Genomic DNA, 17,360 nt, shown 5'->3' with positions numbered 1-17,360 from the left:
CTTTCTAGCCACCGAGCTGTCCCAGGAAGATGTCTCTCTCTATCTGTCCACAGCACAGGAGCCACATCTAGAGTGTGAAGCAGAGCAGCTGTGACCCCAGAATCTGGGAAGCGAAGACAGAAGGACAATGTCATCCTCATCTACAGCGGAAGTTTGAAGCCAGCCTGGGCTACATGAGACCCCATCTCAAAACGGAAGGGAAAGAAGAAAGGAGAGGCAAAGGGAAGAGGAAAAGAAAAGAGGGGGAAGGAGATTTAAAATGTACAGTGTATAATATCCTCTTACAATTCATGCCACGTGGTTGCCTAAAAGTATTTTTGTTTCCATTTCTTCATTTGGCTGACCTAGAACTATGTAGCCCAGGTTGGCCTTAAACTTACAGAGACCTGCCTCCACCATACCTGGCTCTAAGAATATTTTCACTACTATGTAAACCAGGTTGGCTTTGCGCTGGTAACCATCCTGTTTCAGCCCTAAGAAATGGCATCAGAGACTTGTACTGCCACAGCCGACAAACACGATGTTTAAATACATATTTCCACCTCTCCAGAGGACGCCCATGGATAGGACATGTATAGTCACAAGGGACAGCTAACCCCCTCAAATGAGGGGCTTATCTAAGTAAGTCTATATAATGAACAACTGTGAAAGCATAAACACTGGAATTAAGAGGATTTATTTTAAAAGATTATAAAAGTTGGTATTAAGAGTGATAAAAAAAGAAGACTGACAGGCTTTAAATCAACAAATACAAAAGTGATCAGATATAAGCAATGTAAAAATACATTTCCCAGTCCCCCACAGAAAGCATAATTTAAGTATAGTAATCATAAAAGTCTTGTGCTTTAAGTATATTATCCCTTCTAGGTCTTAAAAACCATTCTAAACAATTTGTATAAATTACAGCAACTCAAATTTGCCACAGCTAGTAAAATAGACATTGCCCTGTCTGTGCTGACAATCTCTGATCCCAGCTCACCAGGAGGGTGTTTGGGGCCACAGTATTTAATACCATCTCCCTCCACAGAATGCAGAAGGTTCCCCCAAAAGAGTAAGTTCTGCAAGTGTCCACAGGCACAGTAACCAAATAAAAGACCTGAAAGAAAGCCTCAAGTGGCCCAGGCAGAGCCGCTGTTGTGTGACAGCTAACACACAGCAAGACGCTCTCGATGCTGCGCTGCCTCCACATGTCTGTCGATCAGAAACACGACAAACGCGGGCAGAGAGGCGCCTACCACTGCGATGCAATGTTCCCAAGGCCTGCGAGTTAGAAGCTAGTTCTCCAGGATGTCACTACTGAGGGCGGAAACCTTTAGAGACGGAGACTAGTGTGAAGACTTGGGTCAGCAGGTTGGCGTTGTGCCCTTAAGAGACCTCAGAACCTCAAGTCACCACCCTTCTTCCCTTGCTTGCAGCTCTACCACAGACGCCCCCAGTGATGTGCAGCTGTCTAAAACAACAGGTCTGACCAAGGGCCAAAGCCTTCAAACTGCAAGCCAAGATTAACCCTTTCCTCAACCCTTCCTCTTTTTAAGTTGATTGTCTCAGGTATTTTGTTATAGTAACAATCAGCTGAATAATAGTTGGTAACACTAAAGTAGCCCCGATTTGCTGTTAGTTCTCAACAGGTCTAAATGATATTTACAGTGACTACAGCACAGTTTAATATAAAACTCTAAAATTGTCTGCAATAAACTGGTTACTTGTGATTTTTCTATTCTTGGTTTCAAGAGCCTATTGTCTTCTCTCTGAGATGGCACACCCAGTAAGGCAACATCCATGATTAGTTTCACGATCTCCAAAGCAGCTATGGTGACATCACCGGCATGACCCTTAGGCCAGCAGATCAGGCAGTGAGGCAGGAACAGAGCAGAAGCTGTGTGCCCAGATTCATCCACTTCCAAGAACTGCGACAGGCTCACTCATGAAACTGAAACCATCCTGCACACACAATGGCAGACAAGACACTGGAAAGCGGGGGACTTTACAGTGAATCCCTGCAAACATGATCACACTGCTTCCAAGAGAAACTCCAACCTGGGAAACTTTCGCCAGTGAACAGAAGGTCTTGGCATACCTGAGTCTCTGTCAAACTGTAGGAAGAAGGTAAAAAAGGTCCCATTGGGTCGGAAGGGTGCCCAGTGGCTCTAAGATAGCCCTCCAGCAATAAGCAATCCTTCCAAAATCTCAGGAAGTCTGTGGCCTCCTTACACCACCAGTAGTCTTCACTAGCAGGGCTTCTAGGATTTGTTTTCTTAAGACACCTCCCTGGAGAGAAACCCAAGCAGAGGCCTGTGGGAACAAACCTGACACGCCTGCCTCAGACTCATGGTGACAAGAAGGGACATGACTCTGGATGGACTGGACAAGGCTGACAATGGGACCAGGACGGAGGGTAAGAGTGAGTGCTCCCCTTCACAGAGGGTACTCGGAGAGTGCTCCCCTTCACAGATAGCACAGGACCATTTTAAAGAAAGTCAGAAAGGAGGCACTTCTGGTGGGCAAGAGACCCCAGCCTAGGTCTTTGAAGAGAAGTCTGTGGACCTGAGTAGAAATGACCATCTGTCCTGTGAGACCCCGCAATCTCTAGTCTGATATCATAAACTCTGTTTGCATGTGTGAACACAGTACCAACCCTTCCCATCTCGGTGGTCAAAGCCTACCTGTGTGATTACACCCGCTGTGCAGGACAAACAGTCTCTTCTCTCTTTGGTCTTTAGCTAGACTATGTTTCCTCACTTCCCTGTGTTCTATAACAAACTTCATTTTCTTCTAAACTTAATCTCAGCGACCAAAGTGCACGGTAAAAGCCACCACAAGGCTGATGCTACTGTGGCTTTCATATACATAAATACCACCAGCCCACACGTTTTCTGTTAGGCTCAGAAGGAATTAAGAATAATTGCCTTAAAGGTTGGCACAGAAGTGTAAGGCTGAGTAAGATACAGTAAAGGATCATAACATTAAGGAAAGAAGCTACACCAGCATCTTAAACACAAATTAGTCTCCAACAACATAACAAAAATGAACCAGTTCCTGAAAGGATGAAAAGGCATGGTCTGGAAGCTAAACCTGGGGAGGGGTGTCCTGTAGCAAAATGACAGACATGCAATTCAGAGACAGCAGTTTTCATCTCCAAAATCAAAACAAAACAAACAAACAAATAAAACCTCCTCCATTTGAGACAGGTTCTAACAGTTATTAAAAACCCTCTGATCGTACTGCTGGGGCTGCCTCTCAGCCCAGTACTGCAAAGTTGTTTTCCTGCCCCTTCCCTCCTCTCCAAAAGGTGCCCACATGACACGGGTCACATGGAGGGAGCCTCTCTTTGTGTCCACAGTACCCGCTCCATGTCTTTAAGCGTTCAGTGGTTCGGTGACAGCTTCAGCCCTAGCGTTGTTCTCGGGCTTCCTCAGTGGGTTCTCCCGAAGCCTCTCACACAGCATGACAACGAAGTCCAGTAGGAATATTAAGCTTGCTGTGAAGCCAAACACCTAAGGAAGAAAGGGGGAGATTTATGAGGAAGTGTGAGTTACTACTTAGTCTAAACGTGTGTCCTACTCAGTCTAAGAGTTCACATTCAGGAGAGATGGCTGATCAAGTCCACCTTATAACTACTTTTAAAATTTTTGCTATAGTTTTACTTATATGTTTGTCTGTGGGAGCGAATGTCACATGTATGTAGGTTCTTTTGGAGGCCTAAAGAGACTACAGGATCCCCTGGAGGTGGGACAGAGATACCTGTTGTGACTGAGAGGACCGAACTCTGGTCCTCTGGAAGTAGTGCTCTGCTTGCTGAGCCGTCCCTCCAGCCCCACACTTACTACTCTTCAACAGAACTGAAAAGTTATCCAGGGAGGAGAGGAAATGACAGAGCAAAGTTCCCAGAATAACAGCAGCTGGGCCTGCGTGTCCCACAGGTCACAGACGCCAGTTCTGCTGGGTGCTAGGGACAGCAGCACAGAGCTGATGACCCAGGGCCTGAGTCAGGTACAGGAGAAGGCAGGCAGGAAAGATCCAGCCTCCAGACCCATAGCAACTACAAGTCCCCGGTCCCATCTCCACTGCCTGCCACCTTGTAGGATGGCCATGCCTCCCCTCCTCTGCAAATTTAGGAAAGAAATTCCCTCCCAAGAGACTTCCAGTTGGGATTCGGAGACTAGTCCCTGCTGGGTTTATTAAAGAACCTGTCTATATCAAACCAGCTCTTACACACCTGCTTCCCAGCTGACTCCAAACACACTTTCCATGTGGCAGAAGAAAGGGGTCTCTAACCACCAAGAGGTCACCATCTCGCAGAAGACCCTGATCCTAGCTGTTGTAGGCTGCCTCCACATCAGCCAGCAGCTACCCTCCACTACAGAGACACTAGAAGTTTCTACTAGCCTGGGGAATCCTAAGGCTGACATTCATGTTGGACTTCAAGCCACACACCTATATCTCTTCCTTTCTAGTTGCTCTGTTTTTTAATCCTCCTCCTAAAGAAAAAAAAAAAAAAAAGCAGCCAAGAGGGGCCCACAGGAGAGGTCTCAGATAGTAAAAAGTTCCGTAGGGCCTCTGACAAGACTGCAGTCCCACATGGCAGAGCGTGGCTGGCTCCCTATAGGTTTAAAGGGGGATGTTTTATGTCATATGGGCAAACAGTCCACAGAATGTGCTTAGAGTCAAGCTGTCTCTGATCCTTGTGTGGCAGGGGAGAAGAGGTGAGCTGTGTAGCCTTCAAGGATATGGGAAAGCAGAGAGGGCTTGCTCCAAGAGAACAACCTTCTGGCCCCAACTGGCAGGCCAGTACCCTATTAAAAAGACCAAACAGGGGCTGGAGAAATGGCTCAGTGGTTAAGAGCACTAACTGCTCTTCCAGAAGACCTGAGTTCAATTCTCAGCAACAACATGGTGGCTCACAACCATCTGTAATGGAATCCGATATCCTCTTCTGGTGTGTCTGAAGACAGCTACAGTGTGTGTGTGTGTGTGTGTGTGTCCACATCCTGGTCCTGATCCCCTCTGAAGTGGCAGAAGGGCTCCCACACAGTACATGAAGCTGATGCAGTAATGGATGCCTTATCAAGTAGTGCCCAGACTTGGCCTTCCTGCATCCATACAAACGGCAATGGTCCTGCACATACATCTAAAGTCACAGGACCGTAAAGTCACACATGCTGTAGAGGTCCCCAGCCTCGTGGAGAGAGGAGAGAGGAACGGCCTTATACAGAAGCACTGTACTAAGGTAAACGAACTGGCCTGGCTCCCTCTCAGTTGCTCCTGCTCAGCATCCTGAACTCCACATGGCCTAAGTCCTCTCAAACTCATGTGTGGAATGCTCCTTGCATAGGTAGGTCTCTCTTCCCCACAGAGCCCTGGGTGATGACATACCACTCACACACCTCTCATCTCCTAAGGCACACTGCCAACAACTCTCCGCCAAAGCCTTCCTGTCAACATCTGTCTCCATGCACTTGGGGACTAAGTCACTTAAAAGTCCTTCCAGCCCCCACGCTCAGGGCTTCTTAGCCCTTCTCCCCCTGACTACTGTTAAATTCAACTCTTCAGGTTACAGCAAGTTCATAGACCACACAAACAATATGTCCTATGCTAAAACCAGAATCCCCATCCTTGAGGAACAACTCTGGCAGTCACCCCACAGCTGCCCTCTGATCCTGGGGACCTCGGGCAGCTATAAAGATCAGCCAGATGAGCCCAACCTGCCTCTAACACAGGAAAGAATTCCTCCAAACACCTTTTCCTGAGCCCTGGTGACAAACCACATTGACCACAACGGTGTCCTTGACATTGTAGCTGACTGCTGATTACGAGGGAGCTTTATGGACTTTACTGGCTGAGCTGTGTTCTCTTTATCCTTGTAACTTTGACCTACTCACAATGTGCACCCACCGCCGTTCCTTTACTCTCTCTGTTTGTCTGTCAGTCCCCACTAAAGAGGTACTTCTCTTATTCTAGCCCTATGTCCCCTGTGTCCACTCACTCTGGCCCCAACTCTGCTATTCTAACAGGAGGCCTCAGCTTCTCTCTCTCTCTCTCCCCAAAACACGTCCTAATTTTGTAGATTTACAGTTCAAGCCCCCGCTGTAAGGTCCATCTACCACAATACTTCCGTGGTGGCCCATGTTTCCCTCGGCTTTACCAGACAAGCCTGTTAAGGGGCACCAGGGTAGGACATCTAGTTCCTCACTGTACATTTCTACAGCTGCAAGCAAGACAGTCCTACAAGTCTTCCCCAACCCCTGGACCGGATATCTACATCTTATCTCTAGCTAGAGGAGGGCTGGCCATCAGACTGGGGGGCGGGGATCAGAGCCAGACACCTGTGTCTTTTAATGGCTGCCTGAAGATGAGAAATCCAGCCAGCCATTAAGAAGGTTCCTGCCCTTATCATCCTATTACCCACAGACATCAACAGGTCCGATCCTCTCGGAATGTCTCAACACCAGCCCCTGCCCATAATACCAGCAGGACTGATGCCAGGGCGACATCTCAGTCCCTCCCCACCCCCGCGTCATGTCCTGTAACACTGTCTATTTTTACAGGAAAAGACTGGGAAGTGGGTCTTGGACTTGCTGCTCTACTGCAGCCCCGCTAAGGTGGCCTTCAGGTACAGTCTCACTTCTTATCCAAGTTCCTACAAGTCCCACACTTCTCCGAAACTCATTTCTCTTCACTGGATTCTCCAAGTCCCTGTCTGGGGACCAGCCCTGACATGTCTCAGCCTCTGCCTATACCTAATGTGTACACAGGAGTCTGTGGGGTGACAAGAATGAGACTTGGGTCAGCAGATAGAAAATTAAATCCCACAAGACAGTACTAAATACATGGTTAGTAACAATGGTTTCCCTGACACACAGATGTGGGAAACATGATGTATACACAGCTCAGATGAGAACAAACCTCCATTTTTAAACACTGCTTGGCTAACTTAAACACACCCTCCTGTCACGTGTCACACTGTGGTAACACAGGGGCTTGATGCCACTTCCTACTTCCTCTTCCTTAAATCACTTCCTCTTTGTGTTATTCTAACATTCCACCCAAACATTCGGAGAAGTCTGTCAAGAAACAAAAGACCATGCTTCAAATTTGGCTTCCTCACTAGCAAACCCTTGAGGAAGTGAAGCCAAAACAGGAAGAAAGCGGCACCAAGTCTCTCGAAACCTCAGCCTGCCTCCTCCTTGACTTTGTCCTCTGTGGGGGACTTGGGAGGAGGTGGCTTCCCAGGTAACCGACCTCAAACCCACACCTGTCCCGCACTTCTATGACCATGGCTCCTCTTGCAGCCTCTGGCTTCTTCCCTCTGCTCCATCCTAAAGAACACAGGACTTGATCTCACCCACAGTAAACTGAGCCACCTGGCCATCCCAGCACAGCCAGCCTAAAGTACACACTCACCAGCACACCCAGGCCGTGCCCCTGTGAAGTCTGTCCTGAGACTCCACTGCATCTGCCTATCTATCACCTTAGCAGTCAGATGGGCACAGCGCCATCTACAATTCTTCCAGTGCTTGTTAAAGATCCTGTTTCTTTTTCTTCCTGGGCCTGAGTGTTCTGTCTGCATGGATAGCTATCTGGGTGCCTGGTGCTATAAGGAGTTGGGCCCCCTGGTAACTTTGAGCTGCCGTGTGGGCACTGGGTACTGACTAGGTCTTCTGCAGGGACAGCAAAGGCTCTGAATGTGGGAAACATAATGGATAACTCAGGTTAGGTGAAGACAGATGAAGTCTTTCAGCCTTTGAGCCTATAAACGATGTAGTACTGCTCTATACTAAAGTGTAGTTTTAGGGCTAAGGTGATAGATGAGTCAGTAGAATTCTTAAGTTGTAAGCATGCGCACCCAAATTCAATCTCAACCTTTAAAAGAGGGCTACATCTAGTGGTGCCTCTAATCCTAGTACTTGGGAGACAGAAAGGCCATTTGTGGTCTAGAGAGCGAGTTTCAGGACAGTCAGAGCTACACAGAACAACTCCCAAAGTCTTCTTTTGACTGCCACACGCATGTTATGGCTTGCATGTGCACACACGCACACGCACATACACACACAGAATAAAAAAATTTTTTTAACGCTAGATATTGTGATGTGTGCTTGTAATCTCAGCCCTGAAGAGGCACAGGAAGGCAGATCCGAACACTTGCTGGCCAGCTAGCTTCACCTACGTGCCAATATCTAGGCTGGTGAGAGGCCCTGACCCAAAAAATAAGGCTGCGGGCTAAGAGGGCTCAGGGTTAAGAGGATACACTGTTCTCCCGGAGGACCCGAGTTCAGTTCTCAGCACCCATGTTTCGAGGCTGACAACCCTCTCTGTACCTCCGGCTCCCAGGGAGTCTGACATCTCGCGCGCGCACACACACACACACACACAACCACACACAACCACACACAGACTCAGAATTTTTTTTTAAATATAAAAAAAAAAACAAACCAACAAACAGCAATGCTGTCTTCTGGCCTACACAGAGAAACGCTGTCTCAAAAAAAGCAAATAAAACAAAAAAAAAAAAAAAAAAAAAAAACCAACACTTGGCCCAAAGGATTCAAATAAAAACCGGCTCTTCACTCAACCACCCCTTTGTGTCTCAGAGGTTTGGCTTTAGAACCCAACACACACTGCAGTGAGGTTTGGACAGTCAAGCCCATTTTTTCTTTCTAGTGGGGTGAGGGAGTCCATAGGACAATGAAGTAGGAAATGGGAAAGAACTAGTCAGACTCTTCCACCAGACATGAACTGTCACAGAACTAGTTTTAAGAGTGATGGATGGGCTGGAGAGATGGCTCAGTGGCTACTATTCTTCCAAGGTCCTGCGTTCAATTCCCAGCACCCACAAGGCAGCCCACATCTGTTTGACGCTGTCTTCTGGTGTACAGATATACATGAAGACAAAATACCCAATACATAAATAAGTAAATCTTAAAAAAAACAAAAAGGTTGATTTCATATATTACATGTAGAAGCAAAAACCTGAAAATGAAATGGGCTTACTTCCCAAGAGTGATCCCTGCCTAGCACAAACCCTTGACTGGGCTTTAAGGACAGGGGGAGCCTGTTAAAGACCACCCGAAACACAGTACACACATGGAATCATAGCACCCAGCACGCTGAGCCAAGAGACTTATGGGTTTGAGACCAGCTTACAACAAATATCAAGTTCAGGGCTAGCCTAGACTACAGAGCAAGACTCTATCCCAAAATCCAAGAAATACCCCTGGCTCTGTAGCCCAGGGGTAGAGTCCTTGCCTAGCATTCATGAGGACCTAAATTCAAGCCCCTGTATTGCAGCAAACAAATGAACAGAAAGGGGGAGGGGAAGGAACAAAGAAATGAAAGATAAAAAAAAGAAGCAAAAGGAAAACTAAAATAAGTAACCGAAGTCAGAGGAGTGCAGGCAGGCTTCACTCAAATACTGTCAGAAGTTGCCTGGCTAACCCTGCAAGCTCTTTCTCCAGAGTTTCTCTGAACTTATAGCAGAGACATTTGGACAATGACAAAAGTGGCAAAGGCCAGCTTGTCACTTGTTTATATGCAGCATAAAGAAAACTTTGGTAATAAAACTTGGCCAAATTCCACACAGGTTCCTAGGTTCTTTTAGGTCTACCTTTATATTTAAAAGTAGAAGAAAAACTATTTTCAGGCTGGAGATGGCTCAGTGGGGAAAAGTGTTTGGCACACACCCTAAAGACCTGAGCTCACATCCAGGAAATCAATGTAAGAGTCAGGCACAGTGTCAAAAGCATCTGTAACCCAGAACATCTACAGGAAATGGGAAGTAGAAACAGGAGATTCCAAGAAGCTAGTGTGGCCAGGTAAGATGACTCATCCCTCTAACCCAGCACAGTCCTGGTTCGTGCCGGGGCCAGCCAGGGCTGCAAAGGGACAGCCTGCTCCCCGGGGTGGGGGGTGGGGGGGTGGGAGCTAGTGGGCAGCTGGCAGTGAGAAAACCATCTCAAGGAAGGCAGGAAGGCAGCGCCAACACCAAAGAGCATCTCTCATCTACACAGATCATGGCACATAAGTAATAATTACATATAAAATCTATGAAGAACTTTTTTTAAAGGTTTATTTTATTTTTTATATGAGTACACTGCAGCTATTTTCAGACACACCAGAAGAGGGCATCAGATCTCATTACAGATGGCTGTGAGCCACTGTGTGGTTGCTGGGATTTGAACTCAGGACCTCTGGAAGAGCAGTCAGTGCTCTTAACCGCTGAGCCATCTCTCCAGCCCCCAGATGAAGAATTTTCTAAAGTCTCTATTTCTTAAAAACAAAAATAACGCTAAAAATGCAAAGTACTTACAATTGCAGCAATTTCCGCTGAGGTCCCAGAATGGGTAGAGACGAAAATGATAGATGCCAACAGGAACACACACCCCGTTCCCAGGGTGATGTAAAAATCCTACACGTGGGGGACAAGAGCACACAAGGTCAGAGCAGCAAAGTCTAACATTTTCAATTTCAAAAACCCTGAATGACTTACATTTTCTTGGTGCAACCCAAACTTAAAACATGCTCTAGTACCTTTTCAACAAGCCTACAATCAAACAACCCTATCAACTTTAGGTTACATGTAATAGTACATTACAAAACTTTTCTTTTTGGTTTTGAGTGAGGTTTGTTTGTTTGTTTGTTTGTTTACATGTATACTGCAGAGGGATTTTAATCCAGCAACATGGTTACTCTGGCTGGAATAAAGACATACCCTTAGCACACACTTTTAATCCCAAACAATGACAGTAAGGTAAGTTTGTAAAAGGAGGCACCCATGTTTGAAAGTGATGTCTAATCAAGTGGCAGACTATGAAAAAAAAATCAGAGAAAGATTTGACAGAATAGAATATGCCCAACTCTCACAAGAAGAGAGAAAAAAAGGAAGCTACTTAAGAGAGAGCAGCTTGGGGGGGTGGGGGGAGGGAGAGAAAGAGAAAGAGGGAAAGGGAGAGAGGCAGTTTTACGGAAAGCTGCAGAGAAAGAACAAGTTAGACACAGGTGAAGACAGAACAAGCCAGAGAATAAGAAGGAGCCAGAAGGTTAGAACAGATTGGCAAAGTTAGTATGAGGCCAAGCAGAGCAATTCAGTCAGAAACCAGAAGAAGCCAGATTGAATCAGTTAGCTTAGTGAGGTGTCAGAGCCAAAACAGCTGAATTAAAGCAGCCAACAGAGCTCAGAAAGAACTAGAAAGGGTGAGCTTATTCAGTAGCAAGTCTCAGAGGCTAAATAGGCCTAGATTCTATTGTAAAGAGACTGAAAGCTTCCAGGTCTAGGTCTAGGTTAACATACGGAGGCAGTGTGCATGTCTGAGGCAGAGAAAGATGACAGCATCTTTCCAGACACTCATTCACAGAACACAGAGATAACAGATGAGTGGCCATATGTGGGTGCTGCAGACCCACATCCCTGTCCCTAACTCTGATGTAAGTGATTTACCTGTTGAGCCACAACCCCCAGCCTGGGAAACACTGTAACAGTAACCCAACAAAGACACTCTTTATTTACCTAAACGCAGCCTTTATCTTTTTATACAATTAAATGAAAGCACCAGGCATGGTGGTGCGCATCTTCAGTTCCAGCAAATCCCAGCACACGGGAGGCAGGGGCAAGCGGATCTCTGTGAGTCTGAGGCCAGCCTGGTCTACAGAGTGAGCACCAGAACAGCCAGGGATGCACAGAGAAACCCTGTCTCAAAAGAAAACAAAACAGAGACAGAACCACACGTCGCTTTGTTTAGATTCTGGAGTGTCATGGTGTCTACCTCGCTGGCCCTCATGCACAGAAAGGTCACTCGATTCCTAACTGTAGAGCTAATGAGTGACACTCTAAAATGCAAGAAATAAAAAGGGACAAAATCAAACTTCTAAAAAATATGTCAGGTGGCACAGCGGTCCTTGCCTATAATGCCAGCACTCAGGACAGGAGAATCACAAGTTCAAGGCCAGTCTAGGCTGGTCTTAAGACCAACACAACAAAATGTCTGATGTAAACTGGGTGAGGCCACATCACTAGTGGTTCCCTTTCCCCATGGATGTGTTTCTCTCTCTGACTTTAGAGCAGAGCCCCAGGGACCAGGGGGCAGAGAGCTGGAACACAGACCACGCCCTTCCCAGCGCTGTGCTCTGAAAGCATTACCATTCTCCCAACAGACCCCGAGAGCCCGGCACTCACCGATGACTTGACTTTGCCAGTGTCGACTCTGTCATACACTGGAGTGCAGTAGACGATCAGCAGGAGGAGGCTCAGGAGGAAGGCACTACAGCTCACAAACTCAAAGAAGTACAGGCCTCCACACAGCCCACACTCGGACACAACCTCTTCACAGATGAAGGCCAGGAGGGACAGCAGCTACAGACGGAAACCGTTTGACCTCAGTGAGTGAAATAACGCATGGCATCCAAAGCCCACATGCAGGTTGTGTGCCTATAAATCCAGACACTTGGGAGGCTGAAGCAGGGGGATCAAAAGTTCTCAGCCAGTCTTTACCAACGCTGAAACACCCCCCTTCTAAAACAAAATTAAACCCACTATCTGTACACTAAAATATTTGTAAAGTAGAGCCTGGGGCAAACAAGATTAGTGAAAAAAACTTGGTAAATAGAACTTAGAGTCGGCTTGCCTTGAAGGGATACACCCAGTTAACTACCGCGTGTCAGACGCTGAGACTTAGAAATGAGTGTTCCCACAGCCCACGGGAGGGACTTTCAGGAGGAAAGAGAGCTGAGTGTCATTATGCATAACGACTTTTTACATGCTGTGATGGAGTCAGTGGGAAAGTCAGGCAGAGGTCTAGTTGGAGGCACATGGTGAGACTAGTCTAGAGGCCAGGGGAAGTGTGGTTGCACACAAAGACTCTGGGGGCAGCCAAGTAAGGGGTCAAGAGCACCCTGAGAGAGGGCAGCTTGCAAAGGGGAGAAGCCAGCAATGAGAAGCAGCAGCCCAAGGGGTATGAGACAGAACAAGCGCGCCCGCTGGAAAAAGGCAGCAAGCGTGCTTCGGCTGCTCAGAGGTCAGGAACGCTGGGGCACCTGCACTAGACTGCACTACGAGACAGCTGAGCGTGAAAATCAGTGACATCGCAAGAAAACGCCAGTCTGGCAGAGAGTTAGATAACTGTACTGGGGTGGGGGGGTGAGGACAGAAGGCAGTAGACTAGAAAACAGCAGCAGGTACTCACAACTAGACTCCGGTGCAGTGGATAAGGTCACAGGAAGGGAAGTTTGAGATGAGAGCATTCAGTACATTTTACCACCCTAGCAGAAGCCCTCTGCTGGGAGGACCAAAGACAGGCAGGGAGCACTTCTGTACAGGGAGGAGGTGGTGCTCAGGAGTTCAACTCTTTAGGAAGTGGAAAAAGACTGTTCATGAGAGCAAATCATGAAGGCCTGGGGAGTCTCCTGAGTGTACAGACCATCAAAAGGACTGATACCCCACTTCACCCCAGTGGGGACATGGGAGAAAGCCAGACACAGAGTGGCAAACCAATGCTACCAAAAAAAAAAAAAAAAAAAGGGAGCTGGAGAGATGGCTCAGTGGTTAAGAGCCCTGACTGCTCTTCCAGAGGTTCTAGGCAGCCACTGTGTAAATAAATAAATAAATAAATAAATAAATAAATCTTTAAAAAAAAAATCAACACAGCAGACTAGAGTGAACCCAGCACCCAGAAAGCTGAGGCAGTAGGATTCCCTGGAGGCCAAGGCCAGCCTGGGCTATAATAAGCAACACTAGGAGCTAAGAATGTAACTCAGTGGTAGGATACAGGCCTGGCATTCAGGAGCCTCTGACTCAGTTCCCAGTCCTGGAAAACAAGGAAACAAGAAACAGAGTAGCTCAGGAGAGAAAAGGAAAATGAAGATCAAGAGCTGCATTTCATCAGGCACAGTGCATTCACCCACACCCACAAATGTCAACAGAGCAGTACTAGGAAAGTTAGGAGCTTCTTCAAAAGCTAAGCACTCTCGGGTACTAAGCAGGGAAATGAAGACCTGCTTGAGAAAAAGCCAGTGCAGGAACTTCAAGATGGCTATTCTCATACAGCCCCAGACCAGAAACAATGCAGATGCCCTTCAACAGCCAAAGGAAGCTCAAATACAAAGTGTCCAGCCCTGATCCATTTCCAGATAACTGTACAAGGGAACAAAAAATCCTCTAGGCAGCTGAGGCATCCATCCACATCCACACATACCAGACACACAGACACACAGAATAAACCTAAATAAAACCCAAATAAATTCCATCACCAAGTTTTTTTTTTAAATAGCAAATAGAATAAAAACATAAGGGCAAATCTACAGACACAATAAACCAAAAGTCTAATTACACAAAATTTACGATGTCTTACGATGCTGTTTCAATCTATTTACTGCTCCGTTTTGGAAAGGTATGAGACAGGGAGACAGGTCTTTGGATGTTGGACAAGCCTTTGACAAGATGCAGGTCAAAGGAGACAGGTCCGGCAGCATTGTTCCAAGACTAGACAAGTTTTACGCTTTTATCGGAATCTCCCATGTTTTCAGGTTCACCTGGTGCCCCTTGGTACTTAGTTTGGTAAGAGCAAGTCCCAAGCAGCCTGGGGGATCTAAGGGTGGAAAGAACCTAGAGGTGACCCAGCCTCACCCCCAACCACTCTCCCAAGTCTGCAGTTTCACAACAGGCTTCTTTTCTCTTTGCAGTCTTAGAAAACCTGCTAAGATTTATGGGCTCAAAATAAAAAGTCACGAACAAACACACTGAATACATTCCTCAAGGTTTGAAGGTTCCTTGTTAACACACTGTGCCTTCTCTTTGGATTCTGATGTCTCCAGACCCTAGTTTTCATATCAGAGCTCTGCGATTCTACTAGACTTTAAATCAACTAAAGACACAGCCCTCAGCCTGGACCGATACCTTATAGGCCTCATCTATAACTTTCTTGGGGACTTTTTTAGTAACCCTGTCGTATATTTTTGTTAATAAGTAAGACAGTACTAAAACAGTTTGAAAAGGCAGGAACAAAAAGGCAACCTAAAAATGAAAAAGTGGGCTAGCAGTGGTGGCACAAGCCTTTAACCCCAGCACTCGAGAGGAAGAAGCAGGCAGAGCACTGAGTTCGAGGCTAGCCTGGTCTACAGAGTGAGTTCCAAGTGGAGAGAAAAGTGTTTAAAGAAAGCATGCTTTAACATTACAAGTTCCCCATAACAAATGAACTTCACAGAGACGGAGTACCTTGTTCTAGTCCCACGACGGCAAATACACACAGAGCTGCTAACAACCTTTTCAAGGCAAACTGACCTGTCTGGTCCAACTGCAAAAATAACAGTAAACCAGTAAATAGATTGTGTCCTATTCTGAGGATACAGAGCCAAGGCCTACTGAAGTAAAATAATTAGAAATTTCACGTTGCCTTTAGCATTTCTTCTTAGAAAGAAAAATAAAAGCAGCAAAAAATCAGAGACTTTGTTCTGCATACCCATGCAGAAGACCAGTAGATATGGTTTCCTTGGAGCAGCAAGGATGCTTTGGTCATACAGAAATTGCTCTGATCAAAGGGTTCCATTAGAAACGTGTTTGCTGCAGAGATGCGCAGCTGGTATCTAGAAAATATGTCAAGACTGAGCAAAAGCGCCAAAGAAAGGCAATCTGGCGCTGGTGCGATAGTTCAGCTGGTACAGTGCTTGCCTAGTAAGCACAAGGTCCTGGGTTCAATTCTCTGTACCCCATAAACCGCATCGTGGAGCACACCTGGAATCCCAGCATTGAGGTGGAGACAGGAGGGTCAGAAGTTCAAGGTCATCTCTACAATGTATTAATGGGTTTGAAGCTCACTGGACTACTTGAGACTGGAGATCCTGTGAAAAAAGACAGGAGTGGGAAGGAGTGGAAAGGGGAGGGGCAGGGGAAGAGAGAAGCAAGGGGAGAGAGGGAGGAGCAGGAAAAGAAGGGGAGGTAGAAGGGTGGGGGCAAAACCACACCCATCTGGGTAAGAGGAACAGGTTCTGCAAACGGGCAAAGGCAGGAGGGAACCTAGGTGCCTAGGGACCTTAAGGTGCCCATTGCAGATGGGGGGGTTGTCACACAAGACCAGATCCTCTTCTGTTGCCCACGCGATTTTATCACTTGTCTCCAAATGATCTCCTCCCCATCCCCAAGCTGGCAACTAAAAAAGCAGGAACAGTTTTCGAACCGCTTAGTTTTCTACTTCAGGAAAGTAGGTCAACTGAGTTCCAAGAAGGTGAGTTCCGATTATCGGCGTTTTGAGAATTTTAAATCTTCCCAAGGAAACCAGTGGGCCGCTTTTAGCATAGATGGCCCACAAAACTAAACAAAACCCATAAACATTCTAAACAATACCCATAAACATTCTAAACAATACAGATAAACATTCTAAACAATTTGGTTTTCCTAAGAGTATCTTCTTGGAGAACCCTAATACCCATTGGCAGCTGAATCAAGACCCGGAGACACAGCAGGAGTATCAAATACATCATATTTTAAATATCAAAGCGTAAGTTTATGGTACTTAACTACTGAAAATAAAGAGAAGCATGTCGTCATCTAGTTCTCTTCGCCCGCACTCGCGAAGCACGAAGATGCCCTTTCGACTCTTTCTGCCTCAACTCACTGTGCAAGTTAAACATACACACAAAACTGTCCAACAAGTTAAACTGCCCTCATGGGCCAGCACCCGGAAAACCGCAAAAGCCAGAAAAGATAAACAGAAAGTACTTCGTTGTCTAAAACACAAGCAATTCGGAGCGATAATGAAAGAATTTTAGCTGAGAGAAGGTTTAGATGGCTAAGGCCCGGCCCAGGGTAGGAGGCAGACGGCAACGCCTCCTTCCCCAGTAGGAAGGGAAGGAACAGGAGTGTGGAAAGGGCAGCTTCCCGAACGAAGAGGCCGAGCGGCAGTCTCTAGGCATCCACCCCAGCTCACAGGTCCCGGCCCCCGCCCCGGCTCCCGCACGTCCTCCGCCGCCGTTGGCTCACCAGCTGAGAGCCCTTGAGGATGCGCCGATACCAGGGGAGCCGGCCCGGGAAGAAGTAGGCGGCCAGGCCGCTGCGCGCGCCCCTGACAGCGCCCGGGGCCGCCTCGGTGGTCGGACTGTACACCGCTGCGCTCTCCATCGCCGGCAAAGACTAGCTCGCCCGGCAAAAGTCTCCAGCGCGCTGTAGGGGGCGTCACTTCCTGGAACTCCGCCCACGCTTCCGGTCAACTCCGCCCTCCTCACCCTCGCCACGCCCCCTCGCTTGCTACTACCCAGCCCACAGAATTTCCCTCGGTTTGCCACGCCCCCACGCGTCGCCGCGCCCCTTGTTCGCCACGCCCCCGCTGCTTTTCCTGCTCTGGTTAACTTTTGACAGTTTCATGCGGTGGGCTTCAGCTTTT

General features: G+C 47.2%; 1 protein-coding gene across 1 annotated transcript; it reads right to left on the bottom strand.

Moving 5' to 3' along the window:
- Positions 1-679: 679 nt before the first annotated feature.
- Positions 680-17,098, bottom strand: CMTM6 (CKLF like MARVEL transmembrane domain containing 6; the record flags this gene model as incomplete). The annotated part of the gene is made up of 4 exons (XM_080934164.1): positions 680-3,494; positions 10,304-10,402; positions 12,167-12,343; positions 16,961-17,098. 4 exons carry the CDS (start codon positions 17,096-17,098, stop codon positions 3,357-3,359), a joined length of 552 nt encoding a protein of 183 aa, XP_080790290.1. The 3' UTR covers positions 680-3,356.
- Between the last annotated feature and the right edge of the window lie 262 nt (positions 17,099-17,360).

Source organism: Micromys minutus (genome assembly GCF_963924665.1).
Source record: "Micromys minutus genome assembly, chromosome: 21".
In the NCBI taxonomy this organism is placed as follows: domain Eukaryota; kingdom Metazoa; phylum Chordata; class Mammalia; order Rodentia; family Muridae; genus Micromys; species Micromys minutus.
Note: the sequence above shows the minus strand (reverse complement) of the source record. Positions and strands in the feature narration are given on the sequence as shown.